This window comes from Pseudochaenichthys georgianus, chromosome 17 (assembly GCF_902827115.2).
Source record: "Pseudochaenichthys georgianus chromosome 17, fPseGeo1.2, whole genome shotgun sequence".
NCBI lineage: Eukaryota > Metazoa > Chordata > Actinopteri > Perciformes > Channichthyidae > Pseudochaenichthys > Pseudochaenichthys georgianus.
In genome coordinates, this window is record NC_047519.1 from 32,782,760 (window position 1) to 32,804,196 (window position 21,437).

The following is a 21,437-nucleotide window of genomic DNA, read 5'->3' on the forward strand; positions in this document are numbered from 1 at the left end:
AGCACTCCGCCCTTTGGAACGCAGCCCTTGCCAAAGCGGTCCCTTTGAGGACTGCAGTACAGCCAGTCTGGGCTTTTTGAAGTACACTGCTTGGCAACTCAGCCTTGATTGGGATTCACGGGGCATCGGTAGACGAGGGGAAACACACTCCACATTAATTAACACCTGGCTTCATTATCTGTCCCATGTGGCAGAGTCCCACTGGGGTAAATTAAACACTGCTTATTACCATGGGGGATGGTGATGGAATTTCATGCGTGTGTGCATTTGCTGTGTGTAAAGCTAAATCAAAGTCATTTGTACTTGCATATTTGTTGCTTTGTGTGGATGTGATCATACCTGCATATTTTGTGTATTGGTGTGTGTTTCGCTGCATGCCTGTAGGTGTGTGAGCTTGGTTGTGTATGGGATCAGATTCCCTCTGATGTCAGGATTCAATAAAAGCTTTAACATTGCTTTAATGAGAGGATGTTTAATTCTCTTTGCCAGATCTCTGCCTCTCTTTGCAGAGCTCCGTATTCCAAAGCAGTCTGGGTGAAACGCTGCCTGCTTGTGTTGCAAAATGTATATCTCTCTTGTCAATAGACTTGAAAGAGAATTCTTAACGGGCAGATATTTGTGTGTAAAATAAATATATCAGATTAATTTTTATAAGCATTTCGTTTGATTCTGTAGAGACAGAGCATGACACTAACAGTTACAGGGTTGAAGGTTTCTCATTGGCTTTCGCTGTGCAAAAAATGCTGAAAAAGAACGAATACAAAATGGCGTTTGCAGTTTGCCTTTGGTTGTATTAATGCTTTTCAATTGTTTTATTTTAACTACATCAAGAGAAACCTTAAAAGTGTCATTGTACCGGTTTATAATGACAATAAAGACCATCTTACAGAACAATGTTTTGTCATGAATAAATAAGAAATGAGATGAGATGAAAGATTCAAGCGAATACATGAGATTTAAGTTTTAGAGCTGCTCGTTGTCATATTTTTGAAAAGGCTTTTCTCTTCATTCAGCTCTTGCGGCATACTTGATGCACAGACAGTTTTAACAAGCCTTTTATCGAACTCCTATACAAAATAAAATAAAAACACTTCAAAGTGGATTGAAAACATTTAAGCTCTGTCAAGACAGTTTGCAATTGGTCAACGCCAAAAGATAACCTTTTCCACCATGTGTGACTAAACTCATAAGTGCTTCTTCTTTTGAAATTAAAGGGCCCCATTATGCTTTGTGGGTTTTTCCCTTTCCTTTAGAGTGTTTATATATTGTAGGTTTTTGTGCAAAGGCTCAAATCCCTAATATAAAGTTTTTCTCCCACACACTTCACTTCCCCTCCCCCTGCCTTAAAACGACTTAATTGGACTTCTTTGTTTACTTCTGAACATAGAGAAATCGCTATGTAACACTTGCGCTTCTATTGGTTAGCGCTCCAACACATTGCACTTGATAGGCTAACGGCCCGTCTACACTACAGGCATAAAAAAATCTTGAAGCTGGGCGTGTCTGAGGCTTGGCGATTTCTCGCGCCCAAGGCGACCAACAACCAATCAGGAATCTCCCGCCCGCCCCGGCATACAAAGCAATAGCAATGTTAAAACGAAGTAAACAGGATATAAAATCCCCAAACAGGCGAAAACCTACCAGTTTCATCCACTGTCTCTGCCACCTCCCTCCATGCCTCGCTCCTCCGGTTTGTATCCCGGTAGATGAACAGAGACTGATCATACAGCACCGGGTGATTCACTACCGCTCCATTTTTTTTAATATGAGGAAATGACCTGCGTAGTCTCTCCCAGCATACACGCGGTTTGATTGGCTAGCGCTTGTACTGTCAGATTTGCATACGCAGGATTTGATTGGCTGATGCCAAGCATCAAGCCTCAAAAGTTGAACATTGTTCAACTTTTGATGCCGATAGATGCTCGTGATGCTTGCAAAGCCATGCTCCGCTCCCCACAATGCAGTTCGGCGAAGTTTACAAATCTTCTACGTCACCCCATTCAAATGAATGGGCGAACCGTTGAAAGCATTTTTCGATGCCTGTAGTGTAGACGGGCCGTAAGGGCGGGACATCTCTAGGCGGCTGACCCACAACAGATCTGCTATCCAATCAGAGCAGACTGGGCTCTGGTTTCAGACAGAGGGTGAAAAGAGGGGCTGCAGCACAGGCAGTATGAGAAAAATAACGACCTTTCTGAACATTAAAGTATGTACACATGTCACGGAAAAGGCACAAAATACAAATATGTATCTGAAAATGATCCCAATAGGACCCCTTTAACTGATTTCAACCCTTGCTTCGTATGGTGTAAATAGCAATGTCCTCAAGGATGGCTGACCTTTGCTAAGGCAACAGATCTCATCACGTGTTGCCAGTACTATGCAACCCAGAATTTCTATTTCACTCCTATTAGGCTGTACAGAAAATGAAAGTATAATTCATTTGCTACCCTGGAATGGCTCTACCTTAACAATGCCCTGATAAACTATTCTAAAAGCATCAGGTTATTGATTTTGATTCTTGGTAGTTTCATATAAGCAGCTTCAAAACACATCAATCTGCCGCTGAAGGATTTTAAGTGCTCTCTCATTGAGAAGAACATCGGAGGACATAGACCCAGTTCTCACCCTGTTACAATGAGACACAGGGGTCATCGCCGAGAAATTGATAGAAACTGGGATGAAATTGAGAGAGCGAAAGAATGAACGAGACACAGCGAGAGTGAAATTGCTGCATTGTTCATCAGTGTGTTAGCTCGTAGTGTGTCATCTCGTCCTCCATCTTTTCAATCTGCATAGTTATTAGAGGCTTTTATTAATTTGAAATGCCAAAGTGAAGAATAAAGCATGACTGAAATGTCACCCACTGAGCATGATACAATCACACCGGTCACTTTTGGAATCGGGCATTCTTTACTTTGATCTGCCTCTCTCCCTTTCCTTCTCTTTCTTCCCACAGCACACTCTCTTTTACTCTCTCCGAGATCGATATGGCGTGACAACATGATGGCTGGGTTTCCTTAGGGGAGGGTGGTCGCCACAGTTGGCTGTCATCTTGCCATTATTTCTCTCTTTCAAGTCTTGGCCCTTTGACTCAGTTCATGATGAAATAAATAATGAAATGAAAACAAAAACATAGAATGCTGCCATGTAATGCTTAACCTTTTCAAAAACCACAGCCAGGGTTTTGACCTGTAAGGGATTCTGGACACACAGACCATTCAAAATGAAAGTGCTGCCTGCTAATATTAAAACCTTTAAGGCACAATTTTGGGAAATTCACTTATTTTCTTTCTTTCAGAGAGTGAGATGAGAAGATTGATAGCAATCTCGTGTGGTCTGTACATTACAGTATAGAGCTTATGCTTGGATATCATTGGCCTAGCTAGCTTAGCAAACAGATTGGAAACAGAGGAAATCGATAGGCTTGGTTCAGTTCAAAGACATAAAAACCTCACTCATAAACATATCTTGTCCTTTTTGCCTAACACGTACGCACACTAAAATGTACAAATTATAATGGGTTCTCCTCATTTGTGATCGTCCCCTGCCATGGTGTAGGGAAAATGATCTTAAATTGTGTCAAGCAGCTAAAACCAGACGCCACATGATGCGATTAAGTAAAATATTGTTCCAAGACTTGATTTTGCACAATATCTGCATGACTTCTTAGCTTAGAAAAATATTAAAGTCATTCCAACTTGATAGCCTCTTCTCCACATTAGTGCTATCCATAATATTGACTTTGAAAATTAAATTTCTCAGTTTCTCAAGCCACGGCAAGAAACTCGTATATGTCTTTTATTATCAGTCAATATCCTATATTAATTCCTTGAAGAGTTTACCTGCTGTGTAAATATACAGGTGAATGTGCTCATTTTCAAAAAGGCTGTCAATACACTGTCTTATTCTCACAAACACACCCTTTTAACGGTTAATTTCCCTAGTTGATCGCTGGACACTACTCCGTCTTGCCAACATTATAGACCGTGTCTTGAGGGAGGGGAAGTCTTTCACAAGCACATGTCATGCCCTTCCCTGCTATGAAGGGGGAAAAAACGTTGGCAAATGGGTGTGCCAAGTTGAGTTCTTTTGGGCAGCAACACAGAGCTATCCTGCCAAATAGCTTTGGAGTAATTCAATTACTGTATCTTTTCCAAGAATCCCATTCAGCTTGTCAGGCGTAAAAGAATGCTGAATGGTTGTGCAAGCACCGAAGGCAAAGAATTCAGTTTAATGGTGAAGGAATTCTTTTTTTAAATTACAGTGAGGACAGTCTTGTTGTTACCCTGTTATTTCTTTATTGAAAGGGCAGCAGAGATGTGTCAAAGGAGCTGAGGCACACAGGTTACCGCAAACCATTTTTTACTAAGAAAGTAATCAATTTAAAGCTCTGAAATACTATGGCTCTCTAAAAACTGCTGTATATTTGGTATCGACAGGCACCACACAGTCTTATATAACTAATTATTTCCTGCGTAATCAAAAGTGTCAGACAAACACAGTGATTCATCGATGAAACAGTAATTATTCCATTATAGAAATGCCGAACAAAAACAAAAAATGCATTCATTCTGTAAAAGCAAATTAGTTATATGCTGCTGGACTGCTGGAAAGAAGCGAAGCTGAGTGATATCGTGAGGGAAAAGGATTTCCTTTGAATTATACCAAAATACAATTTTATCTCCAGCAGTTTGGTTCCCTGAGGTTTGAATGCATCTTTCTTATCCTGCTTTAAAATTCAAACCTCAAGGGAAAAGGGAAGATTTAATATCTTATGTAAAGTTTGTTGATCTAGAATTTGAAACCGGATGAAAAGTTGGGATGTGATCAACTGACTTTCAGTTGTTTTTCTTTCAGTGATCTGCCATCCAAATCGAATTCAAAGACTGTCCGAATTACACTTATTGTAAGTAAATACTGAAATGTAGACTGTGCTTTTAACCCACCTTATCAGCAGTGGGCAGCTACTATACAGCTCAGTGGGGGGGTCCTGTGGTACCAGTCCACTCCCCTTACTTTGTTATTCAGGGATTGACCCAGCAGTGCTACTATCCAAGTCCCCATATACTGCTGCCCCATAATCAGCTGCATTCTCACATCTAATGGAAGTATCTGATTTCAGCAATGGATTCTCAGCTGGTCATGAGCGTCACTGGACTCAATGCTACAGTATAAGTAAAACATGTTTCCAACAGCGATTATTAAACGTACTCCTGCCTGCAGTGCAGCTGTGTTATTTGATATGTAATCATCTCTTTTGACGATAGGGGAGGTACCCTCTAAAACATTGTAAGGGAAACAAGACTTGGATTAAACCAATGTCACAATTGCATGAAGTCATAATGTGTGCAAACCTCCATATGGGTTTAACTGCCACCATGTTTCATCATACTTGAGTTAAAATGTAAGTTATAGGTAACTTGGATATTAGAGAACTAACATTGGTATGAATTCATGTATATGGATAATAGACAATATTTGTATTAGTGAATTAGTCTTTTTTTATAAGCAATATTTCCAGTATGAATAACTATTATTGTAATTTTTTTCTGTGAAAGCAATAGTTCTGCTTACACCTGCAGAAAAATATTCCAAACTGTCTTTCTAAGTGTTTTGTCTGCTTAGAAATTCTTTCGACGAAAGAATGCGTATGGTTATAAGTGCTCCGTATGAAATGGCAAACATGCATTCAAATGTTAAGCAGCACAGAAAGACTCTGTCTATTCAAACCACAAAGCCCATTGCTCTCTATTAAGTTTCCATGCATAATTCATCTGTGTTTGTATTTACAACCCTCTAAGAATGAACCTGTCTCAGATCCCAGGGAATAATGCCGACACATCTCCCTCAAGTGCTCCCCTCATACAGCGTCCAACCTCCACATGTTTGAACAAGGCAGAGACATTGTGCATCATCAGCTGCCAGAGAACAAGAGACAGGGAAATTAAAAAGCTGGGACACAAAACAGGTGGCAGGCGAGTGAAAGAATAAAAGATGACTCCCCCTCTCCGGGCGTCAGGGGACATGTTGCATGTCATCTCAGTGTCTTAGTACGCAGTGGTGCGGTGATGATGTGCCGGGCAGGGCCAGTTCAAAACAGAGTCAAGGGCACAGGGTTGACGGGAAGCTAAACGCTCCAACTGTTTGCTGTCCCCAAACAAATACAATTTATGGATGACTGAATGCAGGGAACAGGGATCAAAGAGTTATGACCTCTGAACTGCTCTGTCATTTAAGCAGAGAGTTGTTCAAACTGGTTTTCCCCACACACAAGCTGTCTGCAATCGCTGTCAACATTGTATTAGTAGTAGTGTCAGAATTGTGTTCATATTATTTAAGAGATTGATGGCATCAGCAATAGATTGACTTGTGGACAATCTCCCCTAACCCTACACATCTCAAATTAGTAATATATGAAGTTAATATACTTGGAGTTTTGTTTCCTGCTATCTAATGATATTTAGTTCGATATGTATTGTTGTTTTTCCAACACATGAGTGAACAGAAACAATGACTTAAGAGAACCACAGTTAAAAGAGGAGAGGGGGGAACTTAAAGGAGCTCTATTATCAGGGCATAACTGGTGCGCACCCCCTGACAAAAAAAGAGCACGGGATCATTTGAAAAAAGGCGCATTTGCGCACCGAGAGAGAGAGAGAGAGAGAGAGAGAGAGAGAGAGAGAGAGAGAGAGAGAGAGAGAGAGAGAGAGAGAGAGAGAGAGAGAGAGACTATATATATTTGCGATTTGCATAAGAACTAAGCTAGCAGGGTTTCCCACACATAGACTTTACTTGGGCGCGAGCCATTTAGGTTTAATTGGTTTTAATCCGTCCGCGAGCACGACAGCATCTGCGATCCCGCGCTCTACCCCTCGCTATCGCATGAAGGGTCTGCTTTATGCGCTCCGCACAGTAACCCTGCTGCGGTTCATGAGCGTGCTCACTAGCGCACCCCCGTTCATAAAGTCAAGAACCCCTCAAAAGATCTGGTTTATTTCATTTTAAGGATGCGCACCAAGCAACATCTCCAGGTACTCCTTTGAGAACCAGGGTAAAAAGGTGATGTGCACCCCTGACTATTATGCTCATTTGCAGGTTTATATTTGTAATGGTGTTTCTCCTGTGATTTTAGCCTGTGCAGACTTCTGCACCATGTAGCACAAAAACCTATATAACACACTACAGGAAATGGAGACCCCCAAAAAGCATTATAGGGCCCCTTTAACTTGTGTAGTGTAGCTTTAGGGTTCGGGAATGATCAGCTGAATATTGTAAAAGTCACAACACACAACATGGAATTCATTTATGCTTTGACTATGCAGTCTTAACCACAACCTTTCTCAAGTGTTATTAGCATCACATGGAAAGCTTCTGTCTCTGGTTACACTTCCTGTACTTTCTTGTATCTAACACTTCCAGGAAACTCATTCCAGACAGCCAAGAGCTCAATGATTTAACTGGAAAAGCAAGTTAGAAGGCTAATATATTAACACATTGTGCAGGACAGAGAGTTGAGGCACTAGCTGTTCTGCAGATGTATTATGTATGCCCTGACCTCTTGGCCTACATGTAGCAAAGGTTACTTCTTTTGTCTATAATCGATTCATTTCTAAAGTCTATTACGTCAATTCTTATGAGCATGTAAGACACAGATTGAATGTTCACAATGGCTCCCGTCATTGCCAGCTAAGATAAGTCTGCTGCATTGACTGTCAATAACGTTGCAGTCTCCGAGCAGCTTAGTAGGAGCTCTCGTCTTTCCTTGCTAAGCCTCCGAGGGGCCGAGTGGTGATCTGGCAGCCGCAACGCCTTTCATCCATTCTGAGAGAACTAAATAAAGTTCAGAGGAATTACAAGAATCCACCCAGTCAGACTCGGAGTAGCTGGAATAAGCACCATTACTGAATCAGTCTCACAAATGTTTATACAATTGCCAACGTGACGGGGATGAATCAGCATGGCTGCAGATACTGTGGAGCATGTGGGCCGATGACACCTAACTCAAAGCTCACATTCCTTCACTTAGATCTGTTGCCAGATCACTGGAGATGTTGTGGGAGAACAGAGAGTCTGTCAACTTCTTCCTCCAAGATTGTCCCTGCCACAATTCAAACCACCACAGTGAAAAGTTTTCTAATCAGCAGGGTACTAATCCAAACACTAGTCTCCGTTAGCAATGCTTCACAAGTGTGGTCTGTTTAACAAAACAGAATGTGTTTACCCAGCAGATTCACATTGTGAAATGTTAAGACGCTGTGGCAGCCATCTGCCAAACGCTTATTTATGTTTTGTGGAATAAACACATCCATGCCCATTACTTAGCATCTACAAATGATTTGGTTTGACTCTGAATTGCATGGAAATTAAACCTCCTCATGAAGCAAAGTAATGACCTGCCACCTTTGTGAATTTCCATTAAATCCACCAAAGCCAACCTGATTTAGACTTAAGGGAGGGAGAAAAGCGCTGTAATTAACTCTCATGTCTGCTAACCATATCAAAAATGAATATGAGAGGTTTTTTAATGCAGATGACGTTCAGCAGGCATTCTTATGCATTAACAGATATTGTTAATTAAAGCCCATGTGGTGCAATAGTGTAATTAATGTCTTTCCTACGAACATTCAAATGGGTCTGATTGGATAATTTGTATTAATCTAAGAAAATTCTCAAAATCATTCTTCATTAGTTGCAGCCAAATGCATGAATAAGAAATATTACACATTTGGAAAATGAATGTTAATTCATCTATCTTCTTAAATGACAGCATACACCTTTCAATGTTTCAGCTTGCCCACTGCCTTTAAGTGGGAAATATATTAAAGCAGTGTTGAATGATAGTGAGTGACAGTACCACAGCGCACCACAGGAGAACAGCTTTAATACCAACTCAATTTTGAAGAACCCCTGAAGGTCTGCAGCTAAAAATAAAAACAGGGCTTACTGCCTGATGCAGAACAACTGTCCTAGACACCCTTTTTTCCTGGACTCTCTGTTATTACTTTCTCTAAAGAGAAAGTAGGCTTGGTATTAGAACAAACACTGAAAGCGGTTTTCATTACCATTTCATCCAAACATAAACCACCTCAAACCTAGACTTATAAAAAATCCACTCTTGAAAGATTAATGCCCTTTTTCGGTCAGCAGAGCTTAGTTTGTACAACAAAAACATCCTTGAGCGAAAAAGATGGCAATCAAAAGCACAAGACAGAGGGAAGGGAGGGTGGACGAGCCAACCAGGACTCTTTGACCGTCCGCTATGAGGGAAACCAACTCCTGGGGAAAGTGATTAGACTAGGCTCACTGCAGGCAACTTAGTGATTGGCTAAAAGAGCTCATTTGCATGCTGCTCTCATCTCCAACAAAGTCTCAGGAAGCACCGGTGGATAAGGTCACCGGTGTCTGTCTGCCTGTGTGCCAACTGAGAATGTAAACAGATCAAAGGCACCACAGCCGTTTAAGCGAGTGCAGAAGGATCCTGCGTTTCTGATCATCTGTACAATGATGACCTCAGATTCATGTCAGAGGTGAGCCTGTCACATGCAGCGACGTATGAACACTCACATAACCAGTGTTGGGTGTAAGGCGTTACAAAAGTAACGGAGTTACAGTAATATATTACTTTTTGCTGTAACGAAGTAATGTAACGCATTACTTATGAAATGTGGGTAATATATTACCCGTTACAATGCCCAGTAACGCAGTTACAACACATTTCAACCCGAAATTAAATGGTGTTTTGTTTTTTAAGAATGTACTAACATAGCGAGACATTCCGACACCAGACACATTGTGCGGGTAGATTAGTAAACCTGGTGTGTTTACCCTTCAGGCTTCGTGTCGGGATCTTCAGGGCAGTTGAATGTTGTGCACCCTCTATTCAAAAAAGAGAACGGAGCGAAAAATACAAACAACAAATTGTGTCCGGTGCGCGTGACCTGCTCCGCTGCGCGTGCATCATTCCCAAAGTGCTTTCACAGCAGTGACACACATCTGTGGATAATTATTTATACGTAAATGGTTAAAGCAACCATCACTAAACGCCAGCAACGCTGCATCTACTGCAGACCGTAAAAGAACAAACATTAAAGAAGTGACTAACTGCATCAGTTAGGGTTAAAAAACATGTATTCAGCTAAAACATAAACATCGCTGCAGCTATTATCCAGTGGAAAGTCCTAGCTACTAACCTAGTTAAATCAAAGTGGTTACTTTCTTTTGGCTGGGCAGTGAAGTTTTACACACCGTCTTATTTGACTTTCTCAGGACTTAAAACTGTTTTTTGGGGGCAGAACCCCACAAAGAAGAAACATATTATACACACGTAAGGTCATCATCTTAACAGTTTATTATTCTCATCGACTCATCCGTGAGCAGAGCATCAAGTTGGCATGCCTAAAACAGCTGAATGTGGTGATTACCATCTTGTTCAGCAAAGCGCCTCACAAACTTATTAAGATTTAAAGCTTTAGTGCGTTTTGATTCAATGCTGAGTACAGCCAAACTTGACAGGCTCATTGTAGACCGCAAACAGTGGCGGCTCCAGAGTATTTGTGTTGGGTAATCTATGGTAGGGCTAACCCATACAGCGGTGGGGCTCAAGTCAGTATTTGCATTGTAATTACATACACGCTCCCCTTGACAGTGAAACGTCACGCGTGAGGTTTAGATTATTTCCCTGTCTCAATCCAAATTGAACTGTATGAAATAAAAAGGCACATTTGTCTTGAAAAATGAATGGTATTTTAGTTTTGTGTTACTTTGTTCTGAAAGCTGAACCTGCTGCTCCTCACAGAGACAAGAGCAGAGGCTGTGTGAATTACTTTACATTGTGGATAGCCCCCATTGTTCTGTGTGTCAAAATGAAAGACAGCCCACACACCTATCAATCATCAAACCGTGGGGTCTTATTCCATTACACATTACGTGTTGATAGAAATCAACACGTAATGTTGTATCGATGTATCGGGACTTCCTGCAACAACACCACGCCGTTATCGTGATTCTGATTGGCCAGAAGACATTATCAAAGATGTTCTATTGAGAAGACGATCACTAAGTGACAAAAGTTTTCAAAACCGTTTCTAGTCTTCGGTATTTCCAGACAAGTGGCTACTGAAATCAATCTTACTAACTGCTGTCTGTGCAATTTACTCTGCGCGAGTTGGCGGACTTTATTTTGCTTACCTTAACATCATTTTTCATGGTGGGGCTAAGCCATTTCTTGGTATGGCTGTAGCCTACCCAAGCCATACCCTGGCGCCGCCACTGACCGCAAATACCTCATTCCTTCCGTCTACTTGGATCCGAAATGCTTCTCGTTTTGAGCTGTCCCCCGTTCAAATGAAATCGCCGCAAATCATATTTCCAGGCTCGTTCCAGGGCCGGGGGAGGGGTTACAAGGCTCGCGTCTTGTGCTGCATTCACTTGCACTCGGACATTAGAGATTTTCTCTCATAAATGTCCGATGAGCCACAACTTTTTTTTCAAAACAAAGCTGCCAACTGGGGTGGCAGCTGGGGTGGCAAGGCATTTTTCTGAGGTGGCAGCTGCCACCCCATGCCACCCTGTAGAACCGCCACTGCCCTCCGTTGTGGACACTAGCAGCAGTCTTCGTCTCCCCAAACTACGCCGCCCCTCTGCGGCCCGCAGGTGCCAGGATACCACGGCAAAACAGAGCCTCCCCAGGTATATCTAAACAAGTACTCGCCTGTACAGTGGGGTTAGGCGGTCATTTTGCAGCTCGTGGTATACAAATAGACAAGGGCTAGAATATTCATGTGAAAATAGTGCCATATTCAAAAATAATGCATACAATAGCACAGATGCCTTCACCACGAATGGCTACAAAAAGATCTCATATCCCAACAAGCTAATGTTGCAGCTGAAATGTTCTCCAGGTCACAAAGTCAACCTCACATGATGATGTGATCCAGTTTTCAAGCACAGTATATTCTCTTCCCAGAGTATATGATGGGACCAAAGTGATGATTTAGTACATGGTTTTAATAATACTTTTGCTTTTCAATATTTGCCATTTCAAACCATGAGCTGGTTTAAATAATATGTGCCTTGATTTACAAAATGTTCTCATTTGTTTTATCAGTACAGCTTTGAAGCTTTGGTGCTTTTCGTTGCCATAGTCTACTTTGGACTATATGAGATATTTCAGGATTGCACTTTTAACTCACTTGAAATGTTCTTACTTGCTTGGTTTCAAAACATAACAAATGCCATCATCTGTTCATTGGGGACCATCAATGCTATCTTTTAGGGATGTCCCGATCACCTTTTTTTGCTCCCGATCCGATTCCGATCATTTGATTTTGACAATCTGCCGATACCGATTTTTCCCGATCCGATCTTTATGCAATGCATTAAGAGAAAAAAAGGTAACAGATAACGGCTGGTCATCAAACGCGATGAATTCAGCTATCTTGGCTGTTATTTTTTTGGCCTTTTCAAAGTCTCTGAAAGTGTCGGTTGTTTCAGTGCCGTTACCTGAGTGGCCGCTGTGTACTGGTCGTGTTGTTGTTGGTGTTTGTTTCTCAGGTAGCGTATTAGATTGGTCGTGTTGAACGTAGCTCTGTTCTTTCCACCACGCGGAACCTCTGCCTTGCAAACATTGCATCTGGCTGTTACACTGCCTTCGCTTTCAATTTTATAATACTTCCAAACTCCTGACATTTTCTCTGTCCCGACTCCCGAGTCACCAGCTGAACGTAGCCTCTCGTTAGCTTACTGCTACTATTAGACACTGCGCCCACTCTGTTGCCAGCTTTCAGAGAAATAAGCAACCAGGTCTGAAAACAAGCCCAAAGAAAGCAACACATACATGATGTTGTGTAATTTTAAATACTAAGTCCTCAGGATGACTTTAAGACGTGAACATGGTCATTTTTTTTTGTAACATTAAATAAAATAATAAAAATATTTTATAAAAAAAAAAAAAAAAAATCCCGATCCCCGATTTTTTTCTCCCGATTCCGATCTTTTGAAAATCACGTGATCGGCTCCGATCCCCGATCACGTGATCGGATCGGGACATCTCTACTATTTGTCATTGCTGTTGCCGGCCACTATTGCTCATGTAAACCTACTACTGCTGCGCCCCCTGTGATCTCAGAGGCACCCTGAGTCATTTTGTTCTGGAGCCGGGCCTGTACACGGCCATATACAAAACACACTACAGAGCCCATTCTATGTCCTGTTAGTGTTTACTTCCTCTCTGCCTTCTTCTGGTGATTTATCTGACGTCCAGCACTCCGTCTTTTAACCTCTTTTCCTTTCTCTTTCTTGATCCTCCTGAGCAACCTTCATTATAGTCCTTGACAGTGGTCTGTACTGTATTAACAACGTGTCACATGTTAAGAAGTTACAATCAGAATTGAGTATTCAACTAACCCGTGTAATACAAGTTGTTAGTAGCCTAAGGGCCTACACAGTTGTTATGCTATACCACATTGCCTTTCACTGGATGTATAATGAGCTGCACTAAACCACATTTTAGCATTTAAAATAACTAGCCATTATTTTGCGGTAATTTTGGTGAAAGTAACTCAAAAGTAACTAAAGTAGTGTAACTCATTACATTTCAGAGACAGTCATATTTTAATGTAACTTATTACTTTCAAAAGAGAGTAATAAGTAATATATTACATTTTGGAAGTAACTTGCCCAACACTGCACATAACAAAACCTTTTAGTTAAGTTGAGGAACAGCTTGAATTGGCAAATGATACGAGGTGTGGATATTGCAAATTCTATTCTACCCGTGATCACTCAGGTCCTGTTATTAAAGATTGATTGTGTTTGTCGTAAACAATTCCCTCTGAGTGGGTGGACAATCCACGCCTTTGATGCCTGCTGTACTACAATGTGGAAAGGGCCATTGCAAAGTTTAGGTGCAATCCAGATGTCTACATCTTACATTGTTGGTGTAACCAACACACTCTCACTCCCTAAGCGTCCAATAGCGACGTTTGGTCAGTGTCTGTGGCGTCCAATTGTGACGCTCCTAGGCTCCTTCAGCGTCATAAAGGGACGCAAATAGCTTTCAACTGATTGCAATGTATTCCCATCTGCGTCGGGATTTGACGCTCATGGAAGCACGGCATTCGTTTATGTCGGCTGCCCTTAAAGGTAATGTGAGCGTCCATTCCCAGGAGTAAAGGATGGCAGAAGACACTACACTACCCAGAATCCCCAGCTATCGTTTGGACTACACCATGTGCTCTTGACAAACCCCTGATAGTCCTCAAGCTCTGTGATTGGAGAGTGTGCTCCGAGGGTTAAGCCGATTCTCGAACAGCACTTGAAATGGGATGGAACCACGGCAGACTGTCCAAAACTGGATTTGAACGGGTCCACCGCGTCCAAATTGCTTGTGCCCATAATGGGCAGTATTAATATATATACCCACATGCCAGCTAAGGTCAGAAGAGCTTTATTTAACAGCTGGTCTTATGTGTGTGACCCCTGTGATAACATTACATTACATTAATTGATAAGCCTGAAACATGCACTTGTCAAGGTTCAGAGGCACATTTTGCAAATATGGCAGTAGCCATCGATCAGCTTAAGATATATATATATACTTTATTGATCCCAAGTTGGAACATTTGCGTTACATCAGCATGTGTAACAGTTAAATATGCAGTTGTGTTTATTTGAAAATCATTTAGTATAATCACACAAATTCTGTTTTTTATATTCAACAATTCTGTGTTCTTTATTTATTGATTGTTCAATACCTGACAAGGCCGGAGATGAAATATCTACATACATCTCATAAGAGTATAATACATTATGTATAATATCAGTTAAAATAAGTGCTTCAACATAGTTAACATTGCTGGAGGTATGCACAAATATTGATAGATGTCTTGTAATGCACTATTGAGGAACCTGCGACCCAAGTTTTTCATTCAGTGCAGAACTACACCACAGTTGTGTAGGCCTATATGAAAGGGATGTGAAAAATAGTCATTATATACAGTCTTTAATTAACAATTAGTAGAGAATAACGAGTAATGAATATACTTTATAGGGATTGTATTAATATCTAATAATAAAAATATTGAAATTCAATAACATGCTTTAACCACCAGGTGTCCCTTTATATCAGCTGTGAACCTTTATGGTGTAAATACAGCCTATCTACCAATTGGATCAAATATAAAAGTGAGCCGAATTAGTGTTGATACTGCAAGGAGACGTATTGTGTGAAAAGAAATGTAAGATGTTGTTTAATGGCTGATATATTTATGATCCACGTCACGTTTTCAGTTCCTCATGTTTGTCTTCTCATCAGGGCTATAAATACAGAACTACGGCAGATATGTAATATGTAATGCAGCCGAACCGTGTATTACAATGCCGTTATGTGATGACTTTCAAAGAGAAAAGCAAGCACACTCGGAATAAGGTATTATTATTATTTTGGTCTGTTTCCGGTATTTGTTAATGACGATGTGCTCTGAGATGTGAGACTGGAATTGCACAGGGGGGAAATAACGTAGGCTATCTTTAGATGCGGATTTTGTTAAACTAATATGTTTAGGCTGTGAACCAACAATATACATTGACGGCGAAGGGGGTAGCAATAAAGATAACACAATTAAACAGTTACACAACATAACAGAAATAATATCGATAGCAGCGTCCCTAGCAACCACCTTGGTAACAATGAAAACGTCGCGATTTCCTGAAGTAATCTTCGTAATAACTAGCAAACTAAAGATCATGTACATCCACTGCACACATAATCTGAAATAACAACTCATATTTCTCGCATCAAATGACATCAAAACGCATTTTAATGGCCAAACTAACTTTAAAATAGGCATTTTCCACCCAGAATAAAACGAAGTTCGGCCATGTTTTCTTTTTCTGCAGGGAGAAATTTGAAGATCACGTGACATAGACGCCAGCCATCGGAATGAATGGTGAAAAAAACGGGGTTTGTCAAACAGAGCACATGGTGTAGGCCAAACGATAGCTGGGGATTCTGGGTAGTGTAGTGTCTTCTGCCATCCTTTACTCAGAAAACATATTTGTTTCTCCGAATCGAAGGGGAAAAATACAAAAGCATTGCACACAATTTAAACCAATCAATGTTGTGTAATTAACAAGGATAATCTGGTGTTTTTTAGTCGATGAGTAGTGCAGATATCACTGTAAAATCAATCGACAGTAAGAGGAGTACTTACTTCCGGGTGTAAAATTCTCCGTTATCCAATGGGAATGGATGCTCACATTGCCTTTAAGGGCAGCCGGCATAAACGCATGCCGTGCTTCCATGAGCGTCAAATCCCGACGCAGATGGGAATACATTGCAATCAGTTGAAAGCTATTTGCGTCCCTTTATGAAGCTGAAGGAGCCTAGGAGCGTCACAATTGGACGCCACGGACACTGACCAAACGTCGCTATTGGACGCTTAGGGAGTGAGAGTGTGTTGGTGTAACAGTAGATTAACGTTTAGTGGTAGCAAAGTGTTTTGTGGTTGAGTAAAATATATAGATCGATGGACTTTAAACATACTATCTTTTTGTTAGATTGTCTTATTGAAAAGTGTCACACAACCTTTCTCCCCTATTAGCAGGGAATGATAGGGTGTATTTTCCTGGACACGTAGTGAGTTTACTAAATCCTTTTGGATTTTAAAGCGTAAGAGAAGCAGGACGCACAACTAAGGTTGCAAAATTCCGGGAATTTTCAAAGATGGAAACTTTCCATGGGAATTAACGGGAATTAACTGGGAATTTTCAAAATTGAAGGTTGGCTCTTCATAGCATTCAATATAGTTGGGGAAAGTATATTTTAGCATAATCTTGACTAAAACAAACAGATGCCATTCAAGTACACTTGAATATCCATGCCATAGCACACTGCTTACTGCAGGGGTGTCAAACTCAAATTCATCGCGGGCCACATTGGCATTATGGTTGCACTCAAAGGGCCGGTTGTAACCATATAAATATACATGTATAAATATAAAATATATACAAAATAATGTATTATAATTACATTATTGCCTCTGCACTGGATTATTATCGGATAGGGTAATAACTTAGTAACTAACTACGTCTGAAAGCAGAAGTCCAGGGCAAATCATTCTCTCTTCAGTGAGCATGTCACAGTGCGCGATGCATTGTGGGACATGTCGTCTGTAAAGTGTCATGTAACCATATAAGAACGTATTATATTCTTTGCAAGCTCTTGCGGGCCACATCAAATGAAGTCGCGGGCCGGATTTGGCCCCCGGGCCTTGAGTTTGACACCCCTGGCTTACTGCATAGCTATTGAGACCACACCCCCTACATGCACTGTGCATTCCTCCATCACATGCACAGTAATATTTAACTCAACATTCCTGTTTTCGTTCTTCAATGAAACAAATAATTTTTCAATAAAATAATTAAAACTTGTTCTGTTCCACTTCAAATCTGTTGGAATGTCATGTTTTTTGTTTAATTTTGCATCGAATATTTCCAAAATTCCCAGCTTAATTTCCCACGGAAACTTTCCGGAAATGTACCGGAAATGTTCCGCCCCTTTGCAACCCTACGCACAACTAGCAACATTGCTAACATCAGTTGAATTTCAACATCAAAATAGACTCAACTAGCATGTATCGTAACCATTATCTTATCATTTGAAACTTAACAAATGTCCAGTAAAACAACTTGGTTTATTAATCCTAACTATCAACTACAAACACAGAGTAATACAAGAATATTCAACAATATTGTAGGAATGTTTCAATTGAAAATATATATATAGACAAAGTTGTGCAAAAACAACGTCAGGTACCAACAGTTACTGTGTAGCCAAATGAGGCACCAGTCTGACCACTATGTGTCTCTTTCTACTCCCTGCGTTATTTCAATGTGCTTTTCGGGATATTCAACTGATGATAAAGGTTTTACTGTTTGTTTTCATAAAAAGCTTTACAGAACATAACACCTGACTAGCGACTTGCTTCTTTTTCATCCTACTGTGGCATTACATGTCTCAATGCCATCTGGAGCTGCACAAATTAAAACTCTCCTTTTAAAGATGCTCATTTTAATTGGTAAATATTTACTTTCAGGGGCTCTCAGTGGGCGCACACGCGACTTCTAATGAAGCACGTTAGAGCCGGTGGGCTCTTGCTGTTTCCTTTTGTGTGATTCTAGACAAATGCAACCGGAGGTTGAACTGTTGATAATGGTTGATAAGGGCCAATAAAACACGACGCTGAGCACTGCTGTGCGCATGCAGTGCGCCAGTACAATTACCCTATATCAGTGGTAAGACTGATCTTGTGTGTGGTTGTGTGTGTGTGTGTGTGTGTGTGTGTGTGTGTGTGTGTGTGTGTGTGTGTGTGTGTGTGTGTGTGTGTGTGTGTGTGTGTGTGTGTGTGTGTGTGTGTGTGTGTGTGTTTGTGTGTGTGTGTGTGTGCGTGCGTGCGTGCGTGCATGCGTGCGTGCGTGCGTGTGTGTGCAGTTCTAAAATAATAGTTCTAATAATGCTTTAGTGTTTGCAGGCATATTTTGTTTGGCATGTGTCTGTTTGCTTATTAAAGCTAAGTGGTCAATTTGAATATTGCCATATTTTTTGACCAAATACCTTAATTGGTCAACATGCTGTTAATTTAAAAAAAAAATAATGTTTAAAGTAAATAACTTCTGCAGCGTTTTATGATATAGCACAACATATATCTATCTATTCAAAGAGATTAAGAACAAAATATCTCACATTTATTAAATGGCTCGTTAGAATATGCATAAATGACCATATGAGCAGGTACATTCTTAACATATTACAGATCATACGAGAATGGCAGAATCACAAGATCCAATCCAGCACATCAGGCTTCACACAAAGCGTTTCCACCAATCAACTTCCAGTGAGCAGCTATGGGTGTGGTTTAGGTGGTTAAAAAAACATCACTGATGGTTCAACTAATCACCTGCTAAATATTTGTTGAAAGTGCCTTCCTTTTCTCAAACAGCTTTCAATGGGTTTTTCTGAATGGTTCTCTCTAACAAACGATCTGTGACCGCAGTTTAAAACCTCAGTACTGTCAGAAAAGTAACACATTTGATTTAACTCGGCTACCAGATGAGTCATTTAACTGTGGTTCATGCTGTATGACTTGTTGCTTGCATGTGCTGTACATATTAGGGTGCTGATATAAACCATTGGATCTTAACACCTGCTTCTCAATGATTGTTTAGCATGTATTGATGTGTTTCTGCATTGTGTCTGTGCTGCTTCATGGAAGTGCATCCTAGTGTGCACACTGTTTCAATGTGCACATTAATCTCTGACGCAGCAACAGCTCGGTGCCTTGTATGCACCACTCTTTATCCCTGACCCAGTACTCTGTGTGATCCTGCCTACAGCCTCATTTGTCTCCATCACGGGACGGGCGAGGTTACTACTCACCAAAGCGCAGTACGTTTCTGGCGGATCTCCACACGTGATGTTTGGGGGGTCGAGGGCCACTCGCAGGTACTTCGTCATGTCGGCGCCTTCTGGCTGACAGGCCATGTAGTCCCACGCCAGTCCCTCCTCTGTATAGATCTGGAACTTACACACGTCATAGTGTCCCCAGGCCGCGGGGTAGTTTTGCATGGCGTGGGCCACGCTGGTGCACCCAGCTTGAAGAGCGAACAAAACGGGCCAAAGCATCACTGATCTCATTCTGTGTGTTTTTTGTGGAACTTTTAGTTTTTACAGCTGCTGCTTTGTCATAAAAAAATGACAAAATCGCTGAGAATTTTCTAATTCAACTTCAGCCAAATGGTGCATTTGGGAACTGTGGCAGCATGTTGCTACTTTTATATGAGCAGCTTCAGGCAACGATTCGCCCCCATTTAGTTATTTTGTTTTTTCGATTGCTAGCACTTCTGCCTGGTTGATGAGGTGTGTCAACAAGGGGCTTTTCACAAGTGGTGGGTGTTGATGAAAGGGTCAACTAACGGTCAGATGTGATGGGCAGAGGGGAGTGACACTCCTCATAAGTCAGCAACTATCAGATGTCCTAGCTTGATCTCCTCTCAGTTGTGGTTTTTGCAGCACACAGCATCCTATAAGACAGAAGAAAAGGACACTTTGGTATAAAGAATATAAAGAATATGAGACATTGTTATTATTACTTTGGAATTATATTAAGTTCTACATGGTTTAAGGGCACTGAGGTGGATAAGATCACCTACTACCACTCACACACACATCATTTATACACAAAGACAATGCAGCAATCCACTATTTATACATTACCCTCAATAATAACCTTGCCAAAATCACTCTATACAATTCAAATCGTGCTTGTTCTGCAAAGCCTAATCTCCATTTTATGTTCATACAAAAAGGCTTATTTCCATGTGTCATGTCACTGCATTTAAGTTATTGCTTTTACCGATTCTCTTGCTCCTTTTACTGCTGAATGTGGAGTTGCCTTTGTCCCAAAGCCTTCAGAGGCATTTGGGAAATATTAAAGTAAAATTGGGAGACAGAAATGGTCTATTTGAGGGATTGTACATTTCCCGGAGCTATCACAAGCCATCATTCAGATGGCCTAACTCATCAGGTAATGGTGCCTGGCAGCAGTCAGTGGAGACACACACAATCTCAATGTCTCAGGTAAATGGTCTGTGCCGGTAGTGGAGAAAATAATATGGAGCAGCTATAACAAAGCTACCTGCAACAGAGCAATGCAACTTTTCAGTAAATAGGAGTTAGGTCAATGTGCTCAGTAGCCGCAGGTTTGTGAGATAAGTCTGTGGAAGTATCCGCTAGTGGCTTTTCAGAAAAATTTACTCACGTTACAATTGAACGTTTGTCTACTTAGGACCCAATTTCAACAAGCATGAACGGTTATCCTTTTTAAAAGCCCATTACAAGTTTGCAATGTCACATCACATTTATTCTAACGCAGATTCAGACGTAAGCTGTGCCTGTTACAACCAATGGGAACATGCCTTTCCCTTCAACAGCTTTACTCTCTCCCCATTTAGGCTACAGCTGTGACTGACTGTCAGTGCTGAAATAAAAAAGTTTCTGGTAAAATTGGGTTGGAAGCATGTGGAGAGTCTTTTATGTTCAGAGGAAAAAGCTTCTTTTGGATTTGTGTCACGAGATTACCGTTTTATCAAGAGATTATCAAGTCATATAAAATTAATTAAGGAAAGAGTTTTAATCAAAAAGGTTCATCGTGTGAAAGGACAAAAGATATGGATCACATTGTGGTAACAGAAACGTATCTTAATGAGTTGCTACAGCTCACACACGCAGGCTGGGTTCTGTGCTCCCTGCTGACATATGGAGGCATTAAAATTCAGTATTTTAAATTGGCCATCTTGTCTTTGACTGAAAATGGTGCCATTTTGAATACATTTGACCACATCTAAGGCAATCACCTCATTCCTTTTCCCAACCTAAC

General features: G+C 40.9%; 1 protein-coding gene across 3 annotated transcripts in view; it reads right to left on the minus strand.

Moving 5' to 3' along the window:
* The window catches only part of LOC117461845 (netrin-G1-like), a 76,174-nt gene that overhangs the window by 49,382 nt on the left and 5,355 nt on the right, over positions 1-21,437 (minus strand). For all 3 annotated transcript variants that reach the window (XM_034103814.2, XM_034103812.2, XM_034103813.1), the window contains exon 2: positions 19,439-20,082. In XM_034103814.2, coding sequence (XP_033959705.1) covers positions 19,439-19,696 — 258 coding nt within the window. In that variant the 5' untranslated portion in view covers positions 19,697-20,082. The remainder of the gene's footprint in view (positions 1-19,438; positions 20,083-21,437) is intronic.